Source organism: Pelobates fuscus, chromosome 4 (genome assembly GCF_036172605.1).
Source record: "Pelobates fuscus isolate aPelFus1 chromosome 4, aPelFus1.pri, whole genome shotgun sequence".
NCBI classification, from domain to species: domain Eukaryota; kingdom Metazoa; phylum Chordata; class Amphibia; order Anura; family Pelobatidae; genus Pelobates; species Pelobates fuscus.
Window position 1 is genome coordinate 226,447,945 of NC_086320.1, and position 19,274 is coordinate 226,467,218.

General features: G+C 40.5%; 1 protein-coding gene across 1 annotated transcript in view; it reads left to right on the forward strand.

The window, feature by feature from the left end:
* Positions 1–19,274, forward strand: part of RECK (reversion inducing cysteine rich protein with kazal motifs) — a 203,355-nt gene that overhangs the window by 45,362 nt on the left and 138,719 nt on the right. The window contains exon 2 of the mRNA XM_063451924.1: positions 17,845–17,903. Within this exon, the coding sequence (XP_063307994.1) occupies positions 17,845–17,903 (59 nt within the window). The remainder of the gene's footprint in view (positions 1–17,844; positions 17,904–19,274) is intronic.

Sequence of the window (19,274 nt, forward strand, 5' to 3'; positions counted from 1 at the left end):
GTACAACCTGTGGAAAGCAGTCACCGTGACTCTAAAACTTACATATAAAAGGTGCTAGCCAAACCTTCTGAAGGAATGACATCCACAGCTGTGACTGTGATGGTATTGTATGAAAATGATGTACTGCGTTGCACAATGTCTGAACCTTTATTGTGAATCAATAAAAAGACAAATGAGAAAATGAACTGTTACTTTAAAGGCATAGGGCATTATTCACCAAAACCCTGCTGAACATATACCAGGAATATATTAATCAAGCTATTCTTAAATCTTCATTTAGGACTAACTTTAGCTTTGAGTAATACATTTGTATAGTCTGCTAGAAAGATGTGAACAAAAAGCTATGGCATATACATTTTTTTGAAAGTAGAATAAAGGTGCATTTCCCCCACATGTTTAAAGAAGCAGTAAGAACCGTTTTGTTTTTGTTTTTTTACTTACTTGAACAGCTGTATTCAGCCAGAACAGAAGAAGAAAGATAGCTATACATGCTAAGAAATTAAATACTTGACAGATAGTTTATTGACATTAGCATCTACATAACTTCAAAGACATTACCAAGGAGAGAACAGCTTTCTCATTGTTAATTATTAGAATACTCAAGCTTCCTGAAAGCACAGGGCACAATTAATGACCCTTATTAGTGTATCACAAATACTTGCCTGTCTAGGATGCTTTCAATTACATGATTTGGTGGAGACTTTGTTTTCCGTTTGTAATTGTTACTTGTTGGGTATTCTTTTTTCCTGGCAACAGAAAAGCAACATTAAAGATTACTCTATAACCCCTTTTTCCCCTTCTCTTTTTAAATTTATAAGGCACTATTGTGTATGCCCACCAACCTTTTTTTTTTTTCTTAAAAAACCCCCAAAACATATTAAATAAGCACTAAACTTACATGGATCCTAGCGCCAGGCGGAGCTCCACCAAGTCACGTATGCCAGGGATGCAACTCAACCCCACCACAACAGTGCAAATTAAATATCTCAGTATGTGCAGCATTTCAAGCACTTCTACCATGACCACTTCTAAGAGCAGGAGTGGTCATGGTGTTTGGAGATACCCTTTAGCCTGGCTATTTCTGTCGTATCATTCATATTACTCAAAAGGAAAATTTTGCTAAAACATTAAACATTAAAACATTAAAAAGGGGAGGTTGATGTGAGTGCACTGTTTATATATTTATGTGTGTTAAGAACACCTCCAACTTTTATAATATCTTATCTGTGAGTATTGCACAGTTAAGCATCCTAGGCCATAGCAGGAACCCTAGGAATCCCCTGGCGTGATATATGTGTAGTAAGCAGCTTGTGGTGTGTGTTGCCAGAACCACTACTATACTCCTTGCATATTGTGATCAAATGCATGAAGTTTGGAAGAGTTTAATGTCAGAAATTCATAGTGGGGAGCTAAGAAATAGTTAAGGAAACTAGAGATTAAAGGAACAGATTGAGAGAAAGAAGCTAAAATTTAGGTGGAAGGATTATAGGGGTGGGGGTGAGGGGGGAAGAGTTATGAAGTAATGGACTGTTTAACTTAGGAATATGAGACAAAACATGGATTTAATAACATGCGTGACCTGCATTTTACTCAAGCCAGCATGTCAGTGTTATGGAGGAAGTTTTCCTTACTTGGAGATGTGTCCCCTAGCATATCAATGAAAAGCGAAATGAGGAACGAAGGCAGATCGGTGTTGGGTATTAACAAAGTGTAACAATCACCTTAGTAAGGACAATATGGAGCATGAGTGGAGGGTGAGGTATGATATGAGATCATGGGTGAATTATAAAATGATAAGTAATTGAGATCTGGAGAAATATAGCATACAGTTGTAATCAAAATTATTCAACCCCCATTGAAGCATCCATTGTGTTGAGCTATTTGAATTGCTTTTGTTTGATTTGTTCATTGCAAACAGCAGAAAGTCCGTACATTTTGACAATAAACCTGGTTTTCAATGGGGGTTGAATAATTGTGATTACAACTGTTTGGATCAGGTGGATGAAGTATTAATTGATGATTGCATATAGGAACATAGAGTGAAATATGCAATGATAAGGCATATGAGATTATTGGGTGAAAATACATGAACCCATAATACCTTTTCAGACTTTAACCAATACGATATGGCAGTATTTGTGTGTGTGTACTGTTGGTATCTTTACGTACTGGTTACTTACACTGCTGTCATAGAGGCCATCAAATGCATACAAATTTAAATCTATTATTTTGTGTTACATCTTTGGACAAAGTCAGCAGGTTCATGACAAAGCCTGAACATGTTAAACTTACTAATGTATAATTTAAATTTTACCCACGTGTGTTGTAACTTAGAATAGTAGCACAAGAAAAGGTATGAAACAGATGTGCTCAGTCCTTACAGAGATATGATAGGGTTAGGGTAGATGGGGTATAGCATGCAATTATCTTACAGACAGTTTTCAGTTTTCATTGGATGGTCTCAGATAAAGAAGCATTTCCCCCAGGATCTACTTTAATTGAATAAAGGGCTGCAGAAGATCAGTGTGTGTGTGTGTGTGTGTGTGTGTGTGTGGACCCTGGTGTGGTGAGAGAGTCAAGGCAGTGTATGGGTAGCCAAAATAAAGTAACTATTATTGGTGAGTATTTGGAGAATTCTTGAAGAAAAAATATGAACCAGAGAGAGAATGAAAACTGTGCTTGGTGGTCTTTCTCTGGGCTGACCCAACAGAGTTTAAATGGTCTGGCTCCCAACTGTATTAATTGGTAGAGGAGCATTACTCTGTTGTAGAATAATATATTTAATCTGAAAGTCTGACCAAAACAAATTAACCTAAACATATATTCTCTCTTCTTCTTCCTTCTCTATATTTAGATTTTGTATGTCTTATACATCCTAGGGAGCCACTTTTTTTATCTGTAAAGCATACACAAATACAATTGCATCTATCATTTTATTATGAGATATCTATCTCACAAAATTATTACTCTTAAACAATAAGAACTTAGTAGTGTCGGGTTATTGCATTACAGGTCCACATTAATGTAAAGCCTGCTTGTTGCAGTGACATTTTCCTTTCTAACTTATTTTTTACATTTTAGTAATTATATTGTAGAAAAGATTTTTGGACATTTTAAAGGAAAATAATAAGAAATTAGGACAGTTGGAAAATGTGTTGTTTATTCCTGTTTTATAAGAGAGGACATGCAACAATTTTTAGTAATGAGCAGACAAAACAATGATAGTCATTTTACTTACAGACCATGAATACGAGTATATTTTGGGGGGGAAAAACAAAGCAATTACATTGAAAATTCCATTTTACTGACGTCAGATGAGCTGGGTAGATTTAACAAATATAATGGGCTGAATTATGTAATTGGTCTAGATGGGATTTACATCAGTGTCCGGGCTCACTGTTACAAAAAAGAAAAATAAGGAAATGTTTTGTTCAATTTAGGTCATTTTAACTAACAGCTGAAAAAACTTATATATTATTACTTCTACTAATTATTATTTTTTAGAAATGTCTTCAGTGTTTTTTAAAGTAGACCTGACGTAGTTGTGTTTTTTTGTTGTACATTTATATTTTTGCAGAAGAGTTTGTACATCACAAAAAACAAAAGACAATAGAAGACTTGCACAATGCATAAAACATACATCTTTGTCTTGAGGATACACCTATATTTTTAACAGATGCATAAGTAGTTGCATGAAGTATATCATACATCTGAGACATAATCACAGATAAACCAGCAAAGCAATGAAACACTTGTCTGAACGGCAGGGATGAATGGTGATAAACTATGGATGCATGTAGTGAACCTATAACCTATAAAAATCTAATAGGGTTAGTAACAATAGCAACTTGCATGCTCTGTGGGGATGTGGAAGATCACAAAAAGCCTTATAAATCATTAGACCACAATATATATTACCGAAGCCTGGAAGGTGATGCTGCATGTTAATAAGCTACTTATGTATACATGGGTACTTGAATACAGAGGTGTGTTTGTATATAATTTTCTTGCTCATTCCATGCTGCCTGTGCTGCCATCGCCCCCTCCTCCTCTTCCCTCCTGCGCTCTCTGTATGAACATGGGAGAAAAGTGACTGGTTGCCACTTCCTCCCAGGTTGCCGATTTTACAAGGGTCTGCTCGCGCTCTTAAATGGTGATGGCGCCAGACCGGGCCCCTGTTCAGCAATGCCCATTAGGTGGTCTGGTCAGCAAAATCCATTGGATGGCTGCACTGGTGGTAGGTCTGCCACTGGTTGATACCCTGAAGTCTAGCAAAGACCACAAATGCTTTGGAGAACCAGGTTTTTCAAAGTCTACTAGCCAAAATATCCTAAAAAAATCAAAGATGGACCAGGAAGCAGAATGCTAATTCACTATGCAAATGAAAGAACGTGAAATATAAAGCAAGCTGACATCCAGGACAAAGGGAAACTATGGAACAGGGCATTTGACTCAACCAGGTAATGCTCTGTGATGGAGGCTTGACAGAGGAGGCTTAAAGCCAACTGGGCTGTGACAGAGGCACTTTGATAGTGTTGCAAGTAAGGGAGAAATGTTTTGTTAAAATTCCCCACAATAAAGATTTTAAAGAAGTATGGATCTCTGTTGATGTTTTTCAAGGGAATGTTTGGACCATATGCTTTACAATATTCCCCAGAAGACAACACCTGCAGGTCAGATGCATTAAGATAGAGCAGTAACTATCACTCTAATCCAGAATCAGGATAAGCCTAAATTAAAAAACACAAAAATGTTAGAATGTACCAATAGAATATATGGATTGAAATTCCAACTGGATCTGTTATAGTGATGTATTCAATCTTCTCAATCTTTAATATGCTTAGAAAAAATAAATAAAAATACATAGTGTACTGTAAAACCATTATTATATTATTTAGTGATTTAAAATACAGCACACTTTTTTAAATTACAGTGCAAAGATGGCACAGAATTTTCCTGTGGGGCCACTCTGGTGATTACTGTGTATGGAGTACTACCCCAAAGTTGGTGAAAATCAAGAACCCAAGTGCTAAGGAGAAAGTACCCTCCGCTGTGCAATCTAACATTTAAAACCAGAATGAGGGTAAAAGTGCTCTGATCTGACGGTTTTTGTATCTTCAGACTTTATCAAGGATAGCTTACTCCACAGTTCATGGCACGTACTCTAGGTTAGACCATCTATTCTTACCTCAGGCATCCCTATTCTTACTCCAAGACGTAGACATTGGAGTTACAAAATAGTCAAATCACTTACCGGCATCCATACACAAAGTCTAACCCCTGTTCTGATCAATTGAAATTAGTCTGTGCTTTTAGACCAAGAAATTTATCAGATTAACTCCCAACTCTCACAATACTTTGAAGACAACAATCAAGAAAACTTTCCAGTGACACCTTGGGAAGTCCATATATGTATAGTCCATGGTTGTCTCATCTCGATATGTTCACACACTCAAATTGAGACGATATGTGAAAATGTTTTAAAAAAAACAACAAAAACAACCAATAATTCCGTTTAAAGGTTCTGCTTCTATCTACTTCTCTATAAGCTGTCTGGGGCTTATTGTCTGAATCCTTTATTCTATAACCCTTATTACTACTGCTTTATCTCTTTTGTCTTTTTTCTTTAAAGCTTGCTTCACTCGTTTCAAGTTTAAAACATGTCTTACCATTCCAATAAAGAACCTAAACTTAACCCCGGTGTAAGTCTCTTAACTAACCTGATCAGGACCACTAAGGAGGGTAGCCGGGATTGGTACCCAAGCAGATATACTCCTAAGAGAAATTGTCAATAAAGTGAACCTTAACAGTCACATTTTAACCAATGGGGTCCCATTGGAAACGGGGAAGCTTTAATTTAGTATATACCTCCCTACAGCAAAAAATTATGGTATGGAACCAAAGGGAGAATTACTAAATATATAACTTGATATGTACTTGATTGACATCCAGGATGATAGGAAATATGGTATAGGTATATTAACAACAGGAAAACACAAAGTATCCTATACAAGGGCCCCTTCTATAGATTATAGGCCTATCAGGCGCCTTTCCTCCAGGACAGGCCATGCGCTTCCTCCCCCCATGGCACTATTGGGCAGTGCTTCTGGCTTTCAGTTCTTTTTCTTTTTTTAGTTCTAGTTTTGTTACTGTTTAACCTTGTTCAATGTAAAATTACTCTGGGCTCTTAAATACCTAACAAATTTGTTGGGGATCTTTGGATGGATTCGCCAACGCCATGGCATTCTAGGGTTACTTCACTCTGCTCGATGGAGCTTGAAGGAGTGGAGGCACCCACAGGCTATAGACATTACACACTTTTACAGCACTCACACGTATATGACCCACCATGAAAGTTCTCACACATAACATCAAGGGCCTTAACATGCCAATGAAAAGACATCTGCTGAGCTGGGAATTCAAAACACATGGCGCGGACGTGATGTGTTTACAGGAAACATATTTTAGAAAAAATGACTACTCCTCTTTAGTGACTATCCAATACAGTTCCACATGACCTCCCCAGCCAAATCAAAGGGCACATCCATACTTACCAGAAAAAAAGGTATTGTTCCAATTCACTCCCTAGAAATAGATGTGAACGGTAGATACGTTATACTGGTTGGGACTATCAATGAAATTATAAATACCATAACGACTATCTATACGCCAAACACTAATCAACAAAACTTTCGCCATATGATAGAAAAAAATAAAAATAAATATACAGGATACAGCAAGGCATCACTATTTTATGTGGTGATCTTAACTACATTTTAGATCCAACCTTGGATACTACGCTACCACTACACAGAGTGAGATTCGGGTCCCTTAAGCACCAATTTAGAGCGATATAGAAGCTATTGACCACCCACCACTAATATGATATATGGAGGGTTGCACACGGGACTGAGAAATCTTATACTTCTTTCTCTCCGGTGCACAACTCTTATTCCCATCTAGACACCTTTTTTGTGTTAGGATCCAACGTTAACCAGATTGTCAACTGCGACATTGACTCTATCATGTGGTCGGACCATGCACTGGTAATTTTGGAAGTCAAAGATCTGTCTGATTTTAAGCACAGGAGTCCATGGATAATAAATGATTCTCTACTACAAATTCCTACGTTTACGGACCAATATAGCCCTATAGAACTACTTCTTAGATGATTCTACCCCAGAAGTGTCCTTGACCACGGTATGGCAAGAACATAAATCAGTGGTAAGAGGGCTCTTTATACAAAGAGAAGCAGCGATGCGCAAACAGTCTCGGCAGCAATTGAGGCAATGGCAACAAGACCTTTATACATTGAATGTGCAAAATCAAATGACCCCTTCCCTATCTCTTAGGGACCAAATTATGTCCTTGACTAGACAAATTCATCAACATGCCCTTCAAAAGACAGGATACCACCTCAAGTGCCTCAAAGCCACTTCTCATGCGCAAAGTAATAAAGCTATCAAGCTATTAGCCTCTAGATTAAAACCACGCCAGGCCTCCCAAAAGATCTCACGACACGCACTGGCACTAAGGTGTATACACCAAAAGACATAGGAGATGAATTTGCGTATTATTACACTGACCTGTATAACTTGAAACAAGACACCCAACTGCATCAACCTCATGGGGAGGATATAAACTATTCTCTGACTGACCTCAACTTGCCACAACCGACCCCCGCGCAACAGGCTGACCTCATTATCCCATTAACAGATCATGAAGTCATTGATATTATCAGAGCACTCCTGTCGGACAAAGCACCTAGACCTGATGGTCTGGACAACACTTACTACCAAAAATGTTCCACCACACTAGCGCCACATGTCAGAATGTTTACCGATGCTCTCAATGCTAAATCTTTGCACGCAGACATATTACTGGCACATATTGTTACACTGCACATATTGTTACACATAAAAATTGTGAGCATCAGGCATAGTTATAAGACGACAAGGCGGGGGGATTACTTCCAGAAGAAATCTGTTGGTAGTAATTACTGGGAGACTAAATGGATACAAATATCCATAACGTGGTATGATTATAAAAATTAAGCTACATTTAGAGGCACCACCAAGGGAACAAGCCATTACAAATACCTACATGATTTAGGCGTAGCTCTAATATGGACCCTGTGAACCAGAGGTTGACTGTTCAAATAGCCCTTTATATCTATGATGCAATGTGTGACTCATAAGCCTTATCTAAGGTGACCGGTGTTGCTAAACCTCAATTTCTACCCAAGGACATACCAAGAGAATTGCCTAAAATGTATTATTATCACATGAAGGAGCGTCTACTGTGATACAATAGATAAAGGAAGATCCTATAGGAAAAGAAAGAAAAATAAAGGGCCAATGTCTTCTCACAAAAGTGAGAAGGAGGCTCCCTGGATATAAACCAGTATCCTATATTATAGACTGGTAAAAAATAATGACAATAAAGGTAGTAATAAAACTAAATCGGAACTATTTACAAACTAACAAGATTCATAAAACATCTTTGCCTTATAAGGCTTTCCTATACCTTGCAATGCAAGTCTACCAATAGGTGCACATACCTGACTTATTGTATATTGCCAAAACGGGCATAATATGAGGTAGATGCGGGTAAATTATACAGACTCCTGTCTGAACTGAGCTAAAACTCATGATGAAAGATAAACCTAATGATTAAGACAGTCTAAATTCCTAATAATATAAGCCGTCTCCTAATCAATGCTATGTAATAGGAGATAATGTGGCAAAAAAAGAAAGAATAAACATCAAATAATAATAAGTAAATCAAATCATTATAGGTATCTAATGCATCAAAAGACAGGAGAAACTGGTTTTAATCCATAAAGGGCATAAATCACCTAACATTCCTAAATTGTTTGGAATAACGTGCTTTAAAACATCAGGTATGATGTTGTATCGATCAGGTAGTGTAAGGGTTACGCCCGCTTCACAGTGACAGACCAAACTCCCCGTTTAACGCACCACAAACAACCGCAAACAGTCTATTTGCACAACCGCAAACTCCCCATTTGCACAAGGTTGGATACCAAGCTAGCCATGTCCCGTTACTTGTCCTCACTGATGTCATTGAAGGTCTCTTCCTCCACCCAGCCACGTACAACACCAAGGGTCCCCGAAAGGTGACAACAAGCCCCCTAGGATGCCTGCTGTGTTTGGTCTTCCACCTCCTCAAAGCCACCTTCCTCCTCTGACTCCTCTTCTTCAGACTCCTCTCTCTATGTTGCCTCTCTCTGCGTTATTATAAGGTGTGTTAAGTAGTACTATTCCTATCAGTATAATCCCTGTTACGTCCCCTATCAGGGGACGTGTATATGGCATCCATTTTAGGAACCGGGAGATGTAAAAAGATGCTTGGTCGGTCCTCCTCCTTCAAATTTGGGGCACTGTGCGTGCAATCTAATGTGCCACCAGATAGGAGTGGTGTGTTAAGTAGTACTATTCTTATCAGTTTAATCCCTGTTACGTCCCCCTCATCAGGCCTTTTTTAGTCGAATGTATCACCCACTATCAGTCCCTTTGGGATCCATCCCTCATTCATCTTAATAAAGGTGAGGTAATCTAGACTTTTTTGACCTAGGCGACTTTTCTTCTCAGTGACAATACCTCCTGCTGCACTGAAGGTCCTTTCTGACAGGACACTTGAAGCGGGGCAGGCCAGAAGTTCTATCGCAAATTGGGATAGCTCAGGCCACAGGTCAAGCGTGCACATTCAGTAGTCAAGGGTTTCATCGCTCCTCAGAGTGTCGATATCTGCAGTTAAGGCGAGGTAGTCTGCTGTCGGTTGAGTCGTTCTCTGAGGGTGGACCCCGAAGGGCTGTGGCGATGCGTAGGACTTAAAAAGCTCCGCATGTCCTCCATCAACAACACGTCTGTAAAGCGTCCTGTCCTTGCCGGCGTGGTCGTGGGAGGAGGAGGATTACTTTCACCTCTTTCCCTGTTAGATTCCCGTTGTGCTGTGACATCACCCTTATACGATGTGTAAAGCATACTTTTTAATTTATTTTGGAACTGCTGCATCCTTTCCGACTTGCGGTAATTCGGTAACATTTCAGGCACTTTCTGCTTATACCGGGGGTCTAGTAGCGTGGACACCCAGTACAGGTCGTTCTCCTTGAGCCTTTTTATACGAGGGTCCCTCAACAGGCACGACAGCATGAAAGACCCCATTTGCACAAGGTTGGATGCCGAGCTACTCATGTCCCGTTCCTCATCCTCAGTGATCTCACTGAAGGTATGTTTTTCCCCCCAGCCATGTACAACACCACGGGTAGCAGATAGGTGACAATGAGCACCCTGGGATGCCTGTTGTGGTTGGTCTTCCTCCTCCTCCTCAAAGCCACATTCCTCCTCTGACTCCTCTTCCTCACAATCCTCTTCCAGCGTTGCCGCAGGTCCAGCAAGCGATGCTGATAAGGCTGTTTCTGGTGGTGATGGTGACCACAACTCTTCCTCTTCACGCTCATCTATGGCCTGATCCAGCACTCTTCGCAGGGCACGCTCCAGGAAGAAAACAAATGGTATGATGTCGCTGCTGGTGCCTTCAGTGCGACTGACTAGGTTTGTCACCTCCTCAAAAGGACGCATGAGCCTACAGGCACCTCCTCAAAAGGACGCATGAGCCAGTAACGTGGCAAAAAAATTCCCAGCTCCGCAGAGGCTGTCCTAGCACCCCGGTTATACAAATAGTCATTAACGGCTTTTTCTTGTTGGAGCAGGCGGTCGAACATTAGGAGTGTTGAATTCCAACGTGTCGGGCTGTCGCAAATAAAGCGCCTCACTGGCATGTTGTTTCGCCGCTGGATATCTGAAAAGTGCGCCATGGCCGTGTAGGAATGCCTGAAATGGCCACACACCTTCCTGGCCTGCTTCAGGACGTCCTGTAAGCCTGGGTACTTATGCACAAAACGTTGTACGATCAGATTACACACATGTGCCATGCACGGCACATGTGTCAACTTGCCCAAATTCAATGCCGCCAACAAATTTCTTCCGTTGTCACAAGCCACTTTGCCGATCTCCAGTTGGTGCGGAGTGAGCCACTGATCCACCTGTTCAGGGCGGACAGGATTGCTGGTCCGGTGTGACTCTCTGCTTTCAGGCAAGTCAACCCCAAGACGGCGTGACACTGCCACATGCCATTACTTCCTTTTGCACAATCGAGTACAGGTTGGGGATTGCCTTTTGTGCAAAGAAATTTCATCCGGGTACCTTCCACTGCGGTGTCCCAATAGCTACAATTTTTTGGAACGCCTCAGACTCCACCAGCTTGTATGGTAAAAGCTGGCGGGCTAAGAGTTCAGACAAGCCAGCTGTCAGATGCCGGGCAAGGGGGTGACTTTGTGACATTGGCTTCTTACGCTCAAACATGTCCTTGACAGACACCTGACTGTGGGCAGATGAGCAGGAACTGCTCAAGGCGAGAGACGGAGTGGCGGATGGTTGAGAGGGGGCAAGGAGGACAGCAGTGGTTGACGTGGCTGAAGATGCTGGACCAGGAGGAGGATGGCGGCTTTGAGTTTGTGTGCTGCTTGTACTCATGTGTTGATCCCATAGGCGTTTGTCATGTGCCATCATGTGCCTTCGCAAAGCAGTTGTACCTAGGTGGGTGTTGGACTTCCCACGACTCAGTTTCTTTTGGCACAGGTTGCAAATGGCATCGCTGTTGTCAGAGGCAGACACACACAAAAATGCCACACTGCTGAGCTCTGCAATGACAGCATTCTGGTGGTGGCAACAGCATGCGTTGATTGGCGTGCTGTCTGGCTGACCCCGGGTGACGATGCATGCTGTCTGACTGTGCCACTAGCTCCTTGCGACGACCTCCCCCTGCTTCCAACTCGTCTCCTCCTCCTTCTCTTCTCTGTCTCCCCATCTGAACTTTCCCCCTGTTCTTCTTCTCTTCTAACGGGCACCCACGTGACATCCACGGACGCATCGTCATCATCAACCGCTTCACTTGTATCTGACAACTCAGCAAAGGAAGCAGCAGCGGGTACAACATCATCATCATCACACCGTACGTGTGTAATGCTGCCTGACTGAGACATATCCCTGTTATCTACATCCTCTGGCAATAATGGTTGCGCATCACTCATTTCTTCCAACTGATGTGTAAATAACTCCTATGACATACCAAGTGAAGCGGCTGTGGTGCTAGTATTGGTGGTGGCGGCAGGCGGGCGAGTCGTAACTTGAGAGGTGCCCGAAGCTAAGCTGGAAGAGGATGGTGCGTCAAGGTTCCGAGCGGAAGCTGTAGAAGATTGGGTGTCCTGTGTTAGCCAGTCAACTATGTCCTCAGAACTTTTCGAGTTCAGGATACGTGGCCTCTGAACACTGGGCATTATTCTAGGGCCAAAGGGAATCACAGCACCATGACCATGACGGCCCCTGCGGGGTGGCCTGCCTCTGCCTGTCATTTTTTTTTTCGATTAGTGGTACTATGCATGCAAGCTACTGTGACAACAGATATGAGTGGCACTGTGCACTGGCGGAAGTTGGCAGAGTAGACGCTGTAGGCCTGACACACACGCTTGCAGACAACTAACTGCTATTCAATCTATTACAGTCAAATTTTTTTTATTTTTTTTAAATGTTCACTACTGTTAAACCAGATATGAGTTTCACTGGTGTGACACTGTGCCCTGGCAGGCCCTGAAACACACACGTGTGAAGGAAACTGACTGCTATTATTTCACAGTCAAATTTCTATTTTTTTTTTAATGTACACTACTGTTACACCAGATATGAGTTGCACTGGTGTGAAACTGTGCCCTGGCAGGCCCTGAAACGCACACATGTGAAGGAAACTGACTGCTATTATTTCACAGTCAAATTTCTAGTTTTTTTTTTAATGTACACTACTGTTACACCAGATATGAGTTTCACAGGTTTGACACTGTGCCCTGGCAGGCCCTGATACGCACACGTGTGATGGAAACTGACTGCTATTATTTCACAGTCAAAAAAGTGTTGTTTTTTTTAAATGTACACTACTGTTACACCAGATATGAGTTGCACTGGTGTGACACTGTGCCCTGGCAGGCCCTGAAATGCACACGTGTGAAGGAAACTGACTGCTATTATATTACAGTCAAATTTCTAGTTTTTTTTTATGTACACTACTGTTACACCAGATATGAGTTTCACTGGTGTGAAACTGTGCCCTCGCAGGCCCTGAAACGCACACGTGTGAAGGAAACGGACTGCTATTATTTTACAGTCAAATTTCTAGTTTTTTTTTTTAATGTACACTACTGTTACACCAGATATGAGTTGCACTGGTTTGACACTGTGCCCTGGCAGGCCCTGATACGCACACGTGTGATGGAAACTGACTGCTATTATTTCACAGTCAAATTTCTATTTTTTTTTTTTAGATGTACACTACTGTTACACCAGATATGAGTTGCACTGGTGTGACACTGTGCCCTGGCAGGCCCTGAAACGCACACGTGTGAAGGAAACTGACTGCTATTATATTACAGTCAAAAAAGTTTTTTTTTTTTTAAATGCAAGCTATTGTGACACCAGATATGAGTGGTGGCACTGGGCAAGTGGGCACAGTATACGCTGTGAGCCTGTCACACACGCTGGCAGGCAGGCAACTGCAATTAGATTACACAGGGAAAAAAAAAAGCAGACTGATGCTCTAGCCCTAAAAAGGGCTTTTTGGGGTGCTGTCCTTACAGCAGAGATCAGATGAGTCCTTCAGGACTGTAGAGGACACTGAATACACTAGCCTAGCTATTGATTTCCCTATTAAATCAGCAGCAGCTACACTGTCCCTCCTCTCACTAAGAATGCAGCTTCCGAATGAATCTAAAATGGATGCTGTCCAGGAGGTGGGAGGGTCTGGGAGGGAGGGTCTGCTGCTGATTGGCTGGAATGTGTCTGCTGACTGTGAGGTACAGGGTCAAAGTTTACTCAATGATGACGAATAGGGGGCGGACCGAACATCGCATATCTTCGCCTGCCGTGGCGAATGCGAACAAGCTATGTTCGCCAGGAACTATTCGCCAGCGAACTATTCGGGACACCTCTACCGACAAACAAAATGGATCCATCTTGGAAAGATATAACCAGCCTCTTTGACCCCTTTTATAGTGTAGTAGTGATAATAACTGACGTGTCAATAACTTATGTTCCAAATCAACATAGGTATATTCATGTGTGTTTCCTTAAGCATTTTCAGATTGGACATGTGTTTTTGTGTTACATATTTTGTTGTCTTATATTATTGCTACAGTGCTTATTTGGTCTTAACATTGTTAACATTTTCATTACAACAATAGACTGGATTTTATATAATTGTGTATTTACTACGTATTAATCTTAGAGTTAAATGGCTTAGGATCTCTTGCAACAGGTGAGTGCAAGTGATAAAACACATAATCATGCTAAGCATACATTCAGTCGGAATGTTAAATCCGAAAGTATGTGAAAATGAATGTATGGAACAGGATAAATGTTAACGTAGAGAAAGGCCAGCAGGCTGCAGATACAAAGTATGTTACAGTACAGATAAGTAAAGAAATCTGCCAATCAAATGCAAGTGTGACCACATCTATAAAAGCCAAAGTTGTATCGGTTTGCTGATGTGGAGCATTCAGGTGTGTGTTAACACAATACCGAGGAGGATAGACATCAGCAATGATCTTAGAGCAGCTATTGTTGCTGCCCATCAAACTGGGAAAGGTTATCAGGCCATTTCCAAACAATTTGTAGTCCATCATTCTACAGTGAGAAAAATTATTCAAAAGTAAAAAAACATTCAATACAGTTGCTAATCGTTCCAGGAGTGGATGACTCAGCAAATTCACCCCAAGGTCAGACCATGCAATGCTCAGAGAAATTGCAAAAAAACACTTGAGTTACATCTCTGCAGGCCTCAGTTAGCATGGTAAATGTTAAAGATCATGACAGTACAATTAGAAAAAGACTAAACAGGTATGGTTTGTTTGAAAATGTTGCCAGGAAAAAAGTATTTTCAACTTTAAAAGAACATGGTAGCACAACATGGGTTTGAAAAGTTGCATCTTAACAAACCGCAAGACTTCTGGAACAATGTCCTTTGGACATACGAGACTAAAGTGGAGATGTTTGGCCATAATGCACACTGTCATATTTTGTGAAAACCAAACACTGCATTTCAGCACAAACACTTCATACAAACTGTCAAGCACAGTGTTTGAGGGGTGATGATATGGACTTGTTCTGCAGCCACATGACCTGGGTACCTTACAGCCATTGAATCGATCATGAACTCCTCTGTATACCAAAGTATTCTAGAGTCAAATGTAAGGCCATCTGTCCAACAGCAAAAGCTTGGCTGAAATTGAGTCATGCAACAGGACAATGATCCCAAGAACACCAGCAAATCGTCAATAGAATGGCTGAAAGAGTAAGGAATCAAGGTGTTGCAATAGCCAAGTCAAAGCCCAGACCTCAACCCGATTGAAATGCTGTGGCAGGACCTTAAGAGAGCTGTGCATAAGCAAATATCAGCAAATCTCAATGAACTGAAGCAACGTTGTAAAGAGGATTGGGCCAAAATCCCTTCACAACAATGTTAGAGACTGATAACGTCACACAGAAAAGGATTACTTAAAGTTATTGTTGCTAAAGGTGGTTCTACAAGATTATTAGTTTTTCACACATGACTTCTCCATATTGGCTTTATTTTTTGTAAAATAAATCATGACACGGTGTAATATGTCATGTCTTGTTGTTCATGTGAGATTGTATTTACCTAATTTTAAGACCTGATATGGAACATATGAATGTTATTATATCCTAATATGTAAAACATTAAATTCAAAGTGGGTGTACTTTCTTATTCCCATGACTGTATATAGATTTATGTGGAAAAGATTATTGATACATTTGAAGATGTTAATGCAGTGGCAATGTTACAATGTCCCAGAACAGTGAGCCAGCATGTGGATAGAGAAGAGACTTTTTGGATTTCTTTGAAAGAGAAAATGCAGTGTTTACATTACAGCCTAATGATAACTTCACTAGCCACTCCTTCCTGGGTCATGGCTGCCTAAAATGCATCCAAACATTCACTGTCTCCTCCCTCTGCATACAGACACTGAACTTTTCTCATAGAGATTCATTGATTCAATTCATCTCTATGAGGAGATGCTGATTCACCAGGGCTGTGTTTGAATCATGCTGGCTCTGCCCCAGATCTTCCTCTTTGTCAGTCTCAGCCAATCCTATGGGGAAGCATCGTGATTGGATCAGATCACCACTTCTGATCATGTCAGCAGACTGCTTGTATTTCTGAGTCAAACACCATTCAGAGTTACAGCTTCAGGCTTGAATACAGTACGATTTTGCTATATTTATGGAGGCATGAGGGGCTCAAGGATCAGATCACCACTTCTGATCATGTATTTATGGAGGCATGAGGGGCTCAAGGATCAGATCACCACTTCTGATCATGTCAGCAGACTGCTTGTATTTCTGAGTCAAACACCATTCAGAGTTACAGCTTCAGGCTTGAATACAGTACGATTTTGCTATATTTATGGAGACATGAGGGGCTCAAGGAGCTAGATGGTGGTTTTAACACTATAGGGTCAGGAATACATGTTTGTGTTCCTGACCCTATAGTGATCCTTTAAGTTAAAGACTCCCTCTGGGTTTATTTGCTTTTCCTACTAGTAGAATGTTTGTAAACTTATGTCGGATGACATTGGCTAAGATGGAATTTATTAATTTGCTAATGAACATGGTTTGGCATAGCTACATTAAAGAAATTAAGAATTGTTTTATGTTAAATGAGCTAGAGACCAGTCATGCAGTGTGGATGGTATTGTTACAAATGTATGCTCAGTTTATGCATAAATTAGTGTAAATAACAGCAATTGGTTTGAGGTTAGGCAGTGAATGGCAGACAGAAAGTGTGTAAGAAGCTAGACAACTTTTCTGTGAAGCCAAGGGAGATGCTGCACAGCTGGAGCCCTGATTTAAACATTCTAAGAATTGGATGCTTTAGGATTGATAACTGGCTTCTGTGAAAAGACAAAACATAACTGAAAAACTGAACAAATGTAATACTGTTCCTAGCTTCAACTTTGTTTCTACTTATATCCTTGAGCCTTGTTTTGAATTGTCTCAGATCCAGTGGGACAGTGCTGATTTTGGACCTCTGTCCAAACAATGAGGCAACTGGGGCACTAGTTAAAAGTCCCCTGAAAAAGTACAGGATGTGCTAATTGTTTACAAGCTGTGTAAGACTATTGAAGACAAGTTCTACTTATATGGGAGTGTTTTATTTAATCCTCTTCCTGGTTGGTTGCATTCAAGGCTGTCGGTCAACTTGGTGTTCTTAGGTTTTGGGATGACCATGCCCTTTTAGCTCCCTGCATCTATAGTGTCTCATATTGCATTACGGAAGTGTTACCACACTGTCTGTATACCTTCCTAGTTTTGTATCTTTCAATGTTGAAATACTCAAAGCATCGTAACCACTACAGCACTGGGCTTAGCTCATATGGAGAGTTTCTGGCTCTCAATAAGAAATAATGGAGTTCACTGGTGCCTGTTCTAAAACGGTTGACTTCTTACAATGGGGGGCACAAGGCCACTCTTAGCACCATAACCACTACATCATGGTTTAATGGCATGCTTACTTTGGGGGTTATTTATAAAGGACAAGTGTGGTGCAAACTTTCATGCAATAATCTTCATAAACATTCCACTGGTTCCCATGCTGAATGTTCTATATTTTTTTTTTTTTAGAAATGTGCCATCATCCGTTCTTTAGAATTACTATATATTAATACTTATATGATTTTTCTTTTTTATTACACAGGTACTTCATGCTGTTTTCAGGCTAAGGATAACTCTGTGTGTCGTGAGGTGTGTGAACAGGTGAGGACTGATCATAATGCAGAATTACAATAACACATTCATATATTTTATTAAATGATCTGCTTGTAAGATGTATCTTGATTTGAGTTCATTGTGAAGTGGCCAGTTTATTAGGTTCAACTATGGTAAGTGACTCTTGCAAGGGTTAAGGACCAAATTACTGTCTTGTAAGATACACATTTTTACTGTAGTGATAATTGTGGAATATAATAGTGATGCTGTTTTACTTAAGTGTGACCTGCAGTATGTGTAATAGAATAATCATATTTTCTAGCATAATATGTCTTGACAGTACAACTGAAACAAAAGGAAAAGCAGAGAAGGCTATTGCAAAAGTATTTAAAGGAACATTATAACGTTAGGAATACAAATCTTTATTCCTAACATTAAAGTGTCTCAGTCCCTAGCACTATTACACATAGAAAAGGTTAAACAATTTTAGATACTCTTTTCGAGTGCAGATGCTCCCTTTCTTTCCTATGTTCCGTTATTAGGCAGTTCAGTCTGTGCTGCGTAAGCATCTTTAGTGACTGTTAGTATGACTGTCACTAGTGAAGAAGTTAATCCTGTCATGTAAACATTGCAGTTTCTCAAAAAACGTCAATGTTTTACATTGCAGGGTTAAAGTGATAGGGACAATGCATCTAGGACACTAATTGAGAAGAGGCAACTACCGCTCAGGACAATTATCCACGAGGAAGAAGAGACCACCAGAATCTAGATACAATGTAACATGCAACATTCTACTTCTTCCTCCTCCACTGGGTTGCCTGTCACAGTGCCTTCCCTGCAGACAGTGATGTCAGCTCCTCGAGGGATCCATCACGCTGTGACCGGAGGATTACTCGAGTCCAGTTTCAGAGGTCTGAAATCCTGACCAAATTCAGACCCATTTGGGGTTTGAATTACAAAATCCATATGTTGATAAATTCCAGCAACATTCGTTTTCTTTCAGAACGACCCTGTGGTATATCAAGACTCCTTTGGGCTGAGAGTAAGACACCTGGGTACCTGTGAAGGATCTGTCACTATTCCAAAGCCTTCTCTTAGATGAGCAGTTTTCCTGTATTGATTAGACTACTAATTAGTTAAAGTGCAAAATTCTGGTATTCACAAAATGAATATTACAGAAGGATTAGAGGTAATAAGACAAAGTGGATAAATTAGCTTTAAGAACTGGAAAAATGAATTCACCAAATCCTATAAAACATAAATAGAATACACCATAGAATATAGTGTGGGTATCCAGGAGCTAAATTGATATATAGAGGGTAAAATTCAGATAATAAATAAATGGTAGATAAAATCATCCAAAGTAATGTATAACCCTTAATGGAATGTCTATAACATAAGCTGGAAAGCCCAGAATAA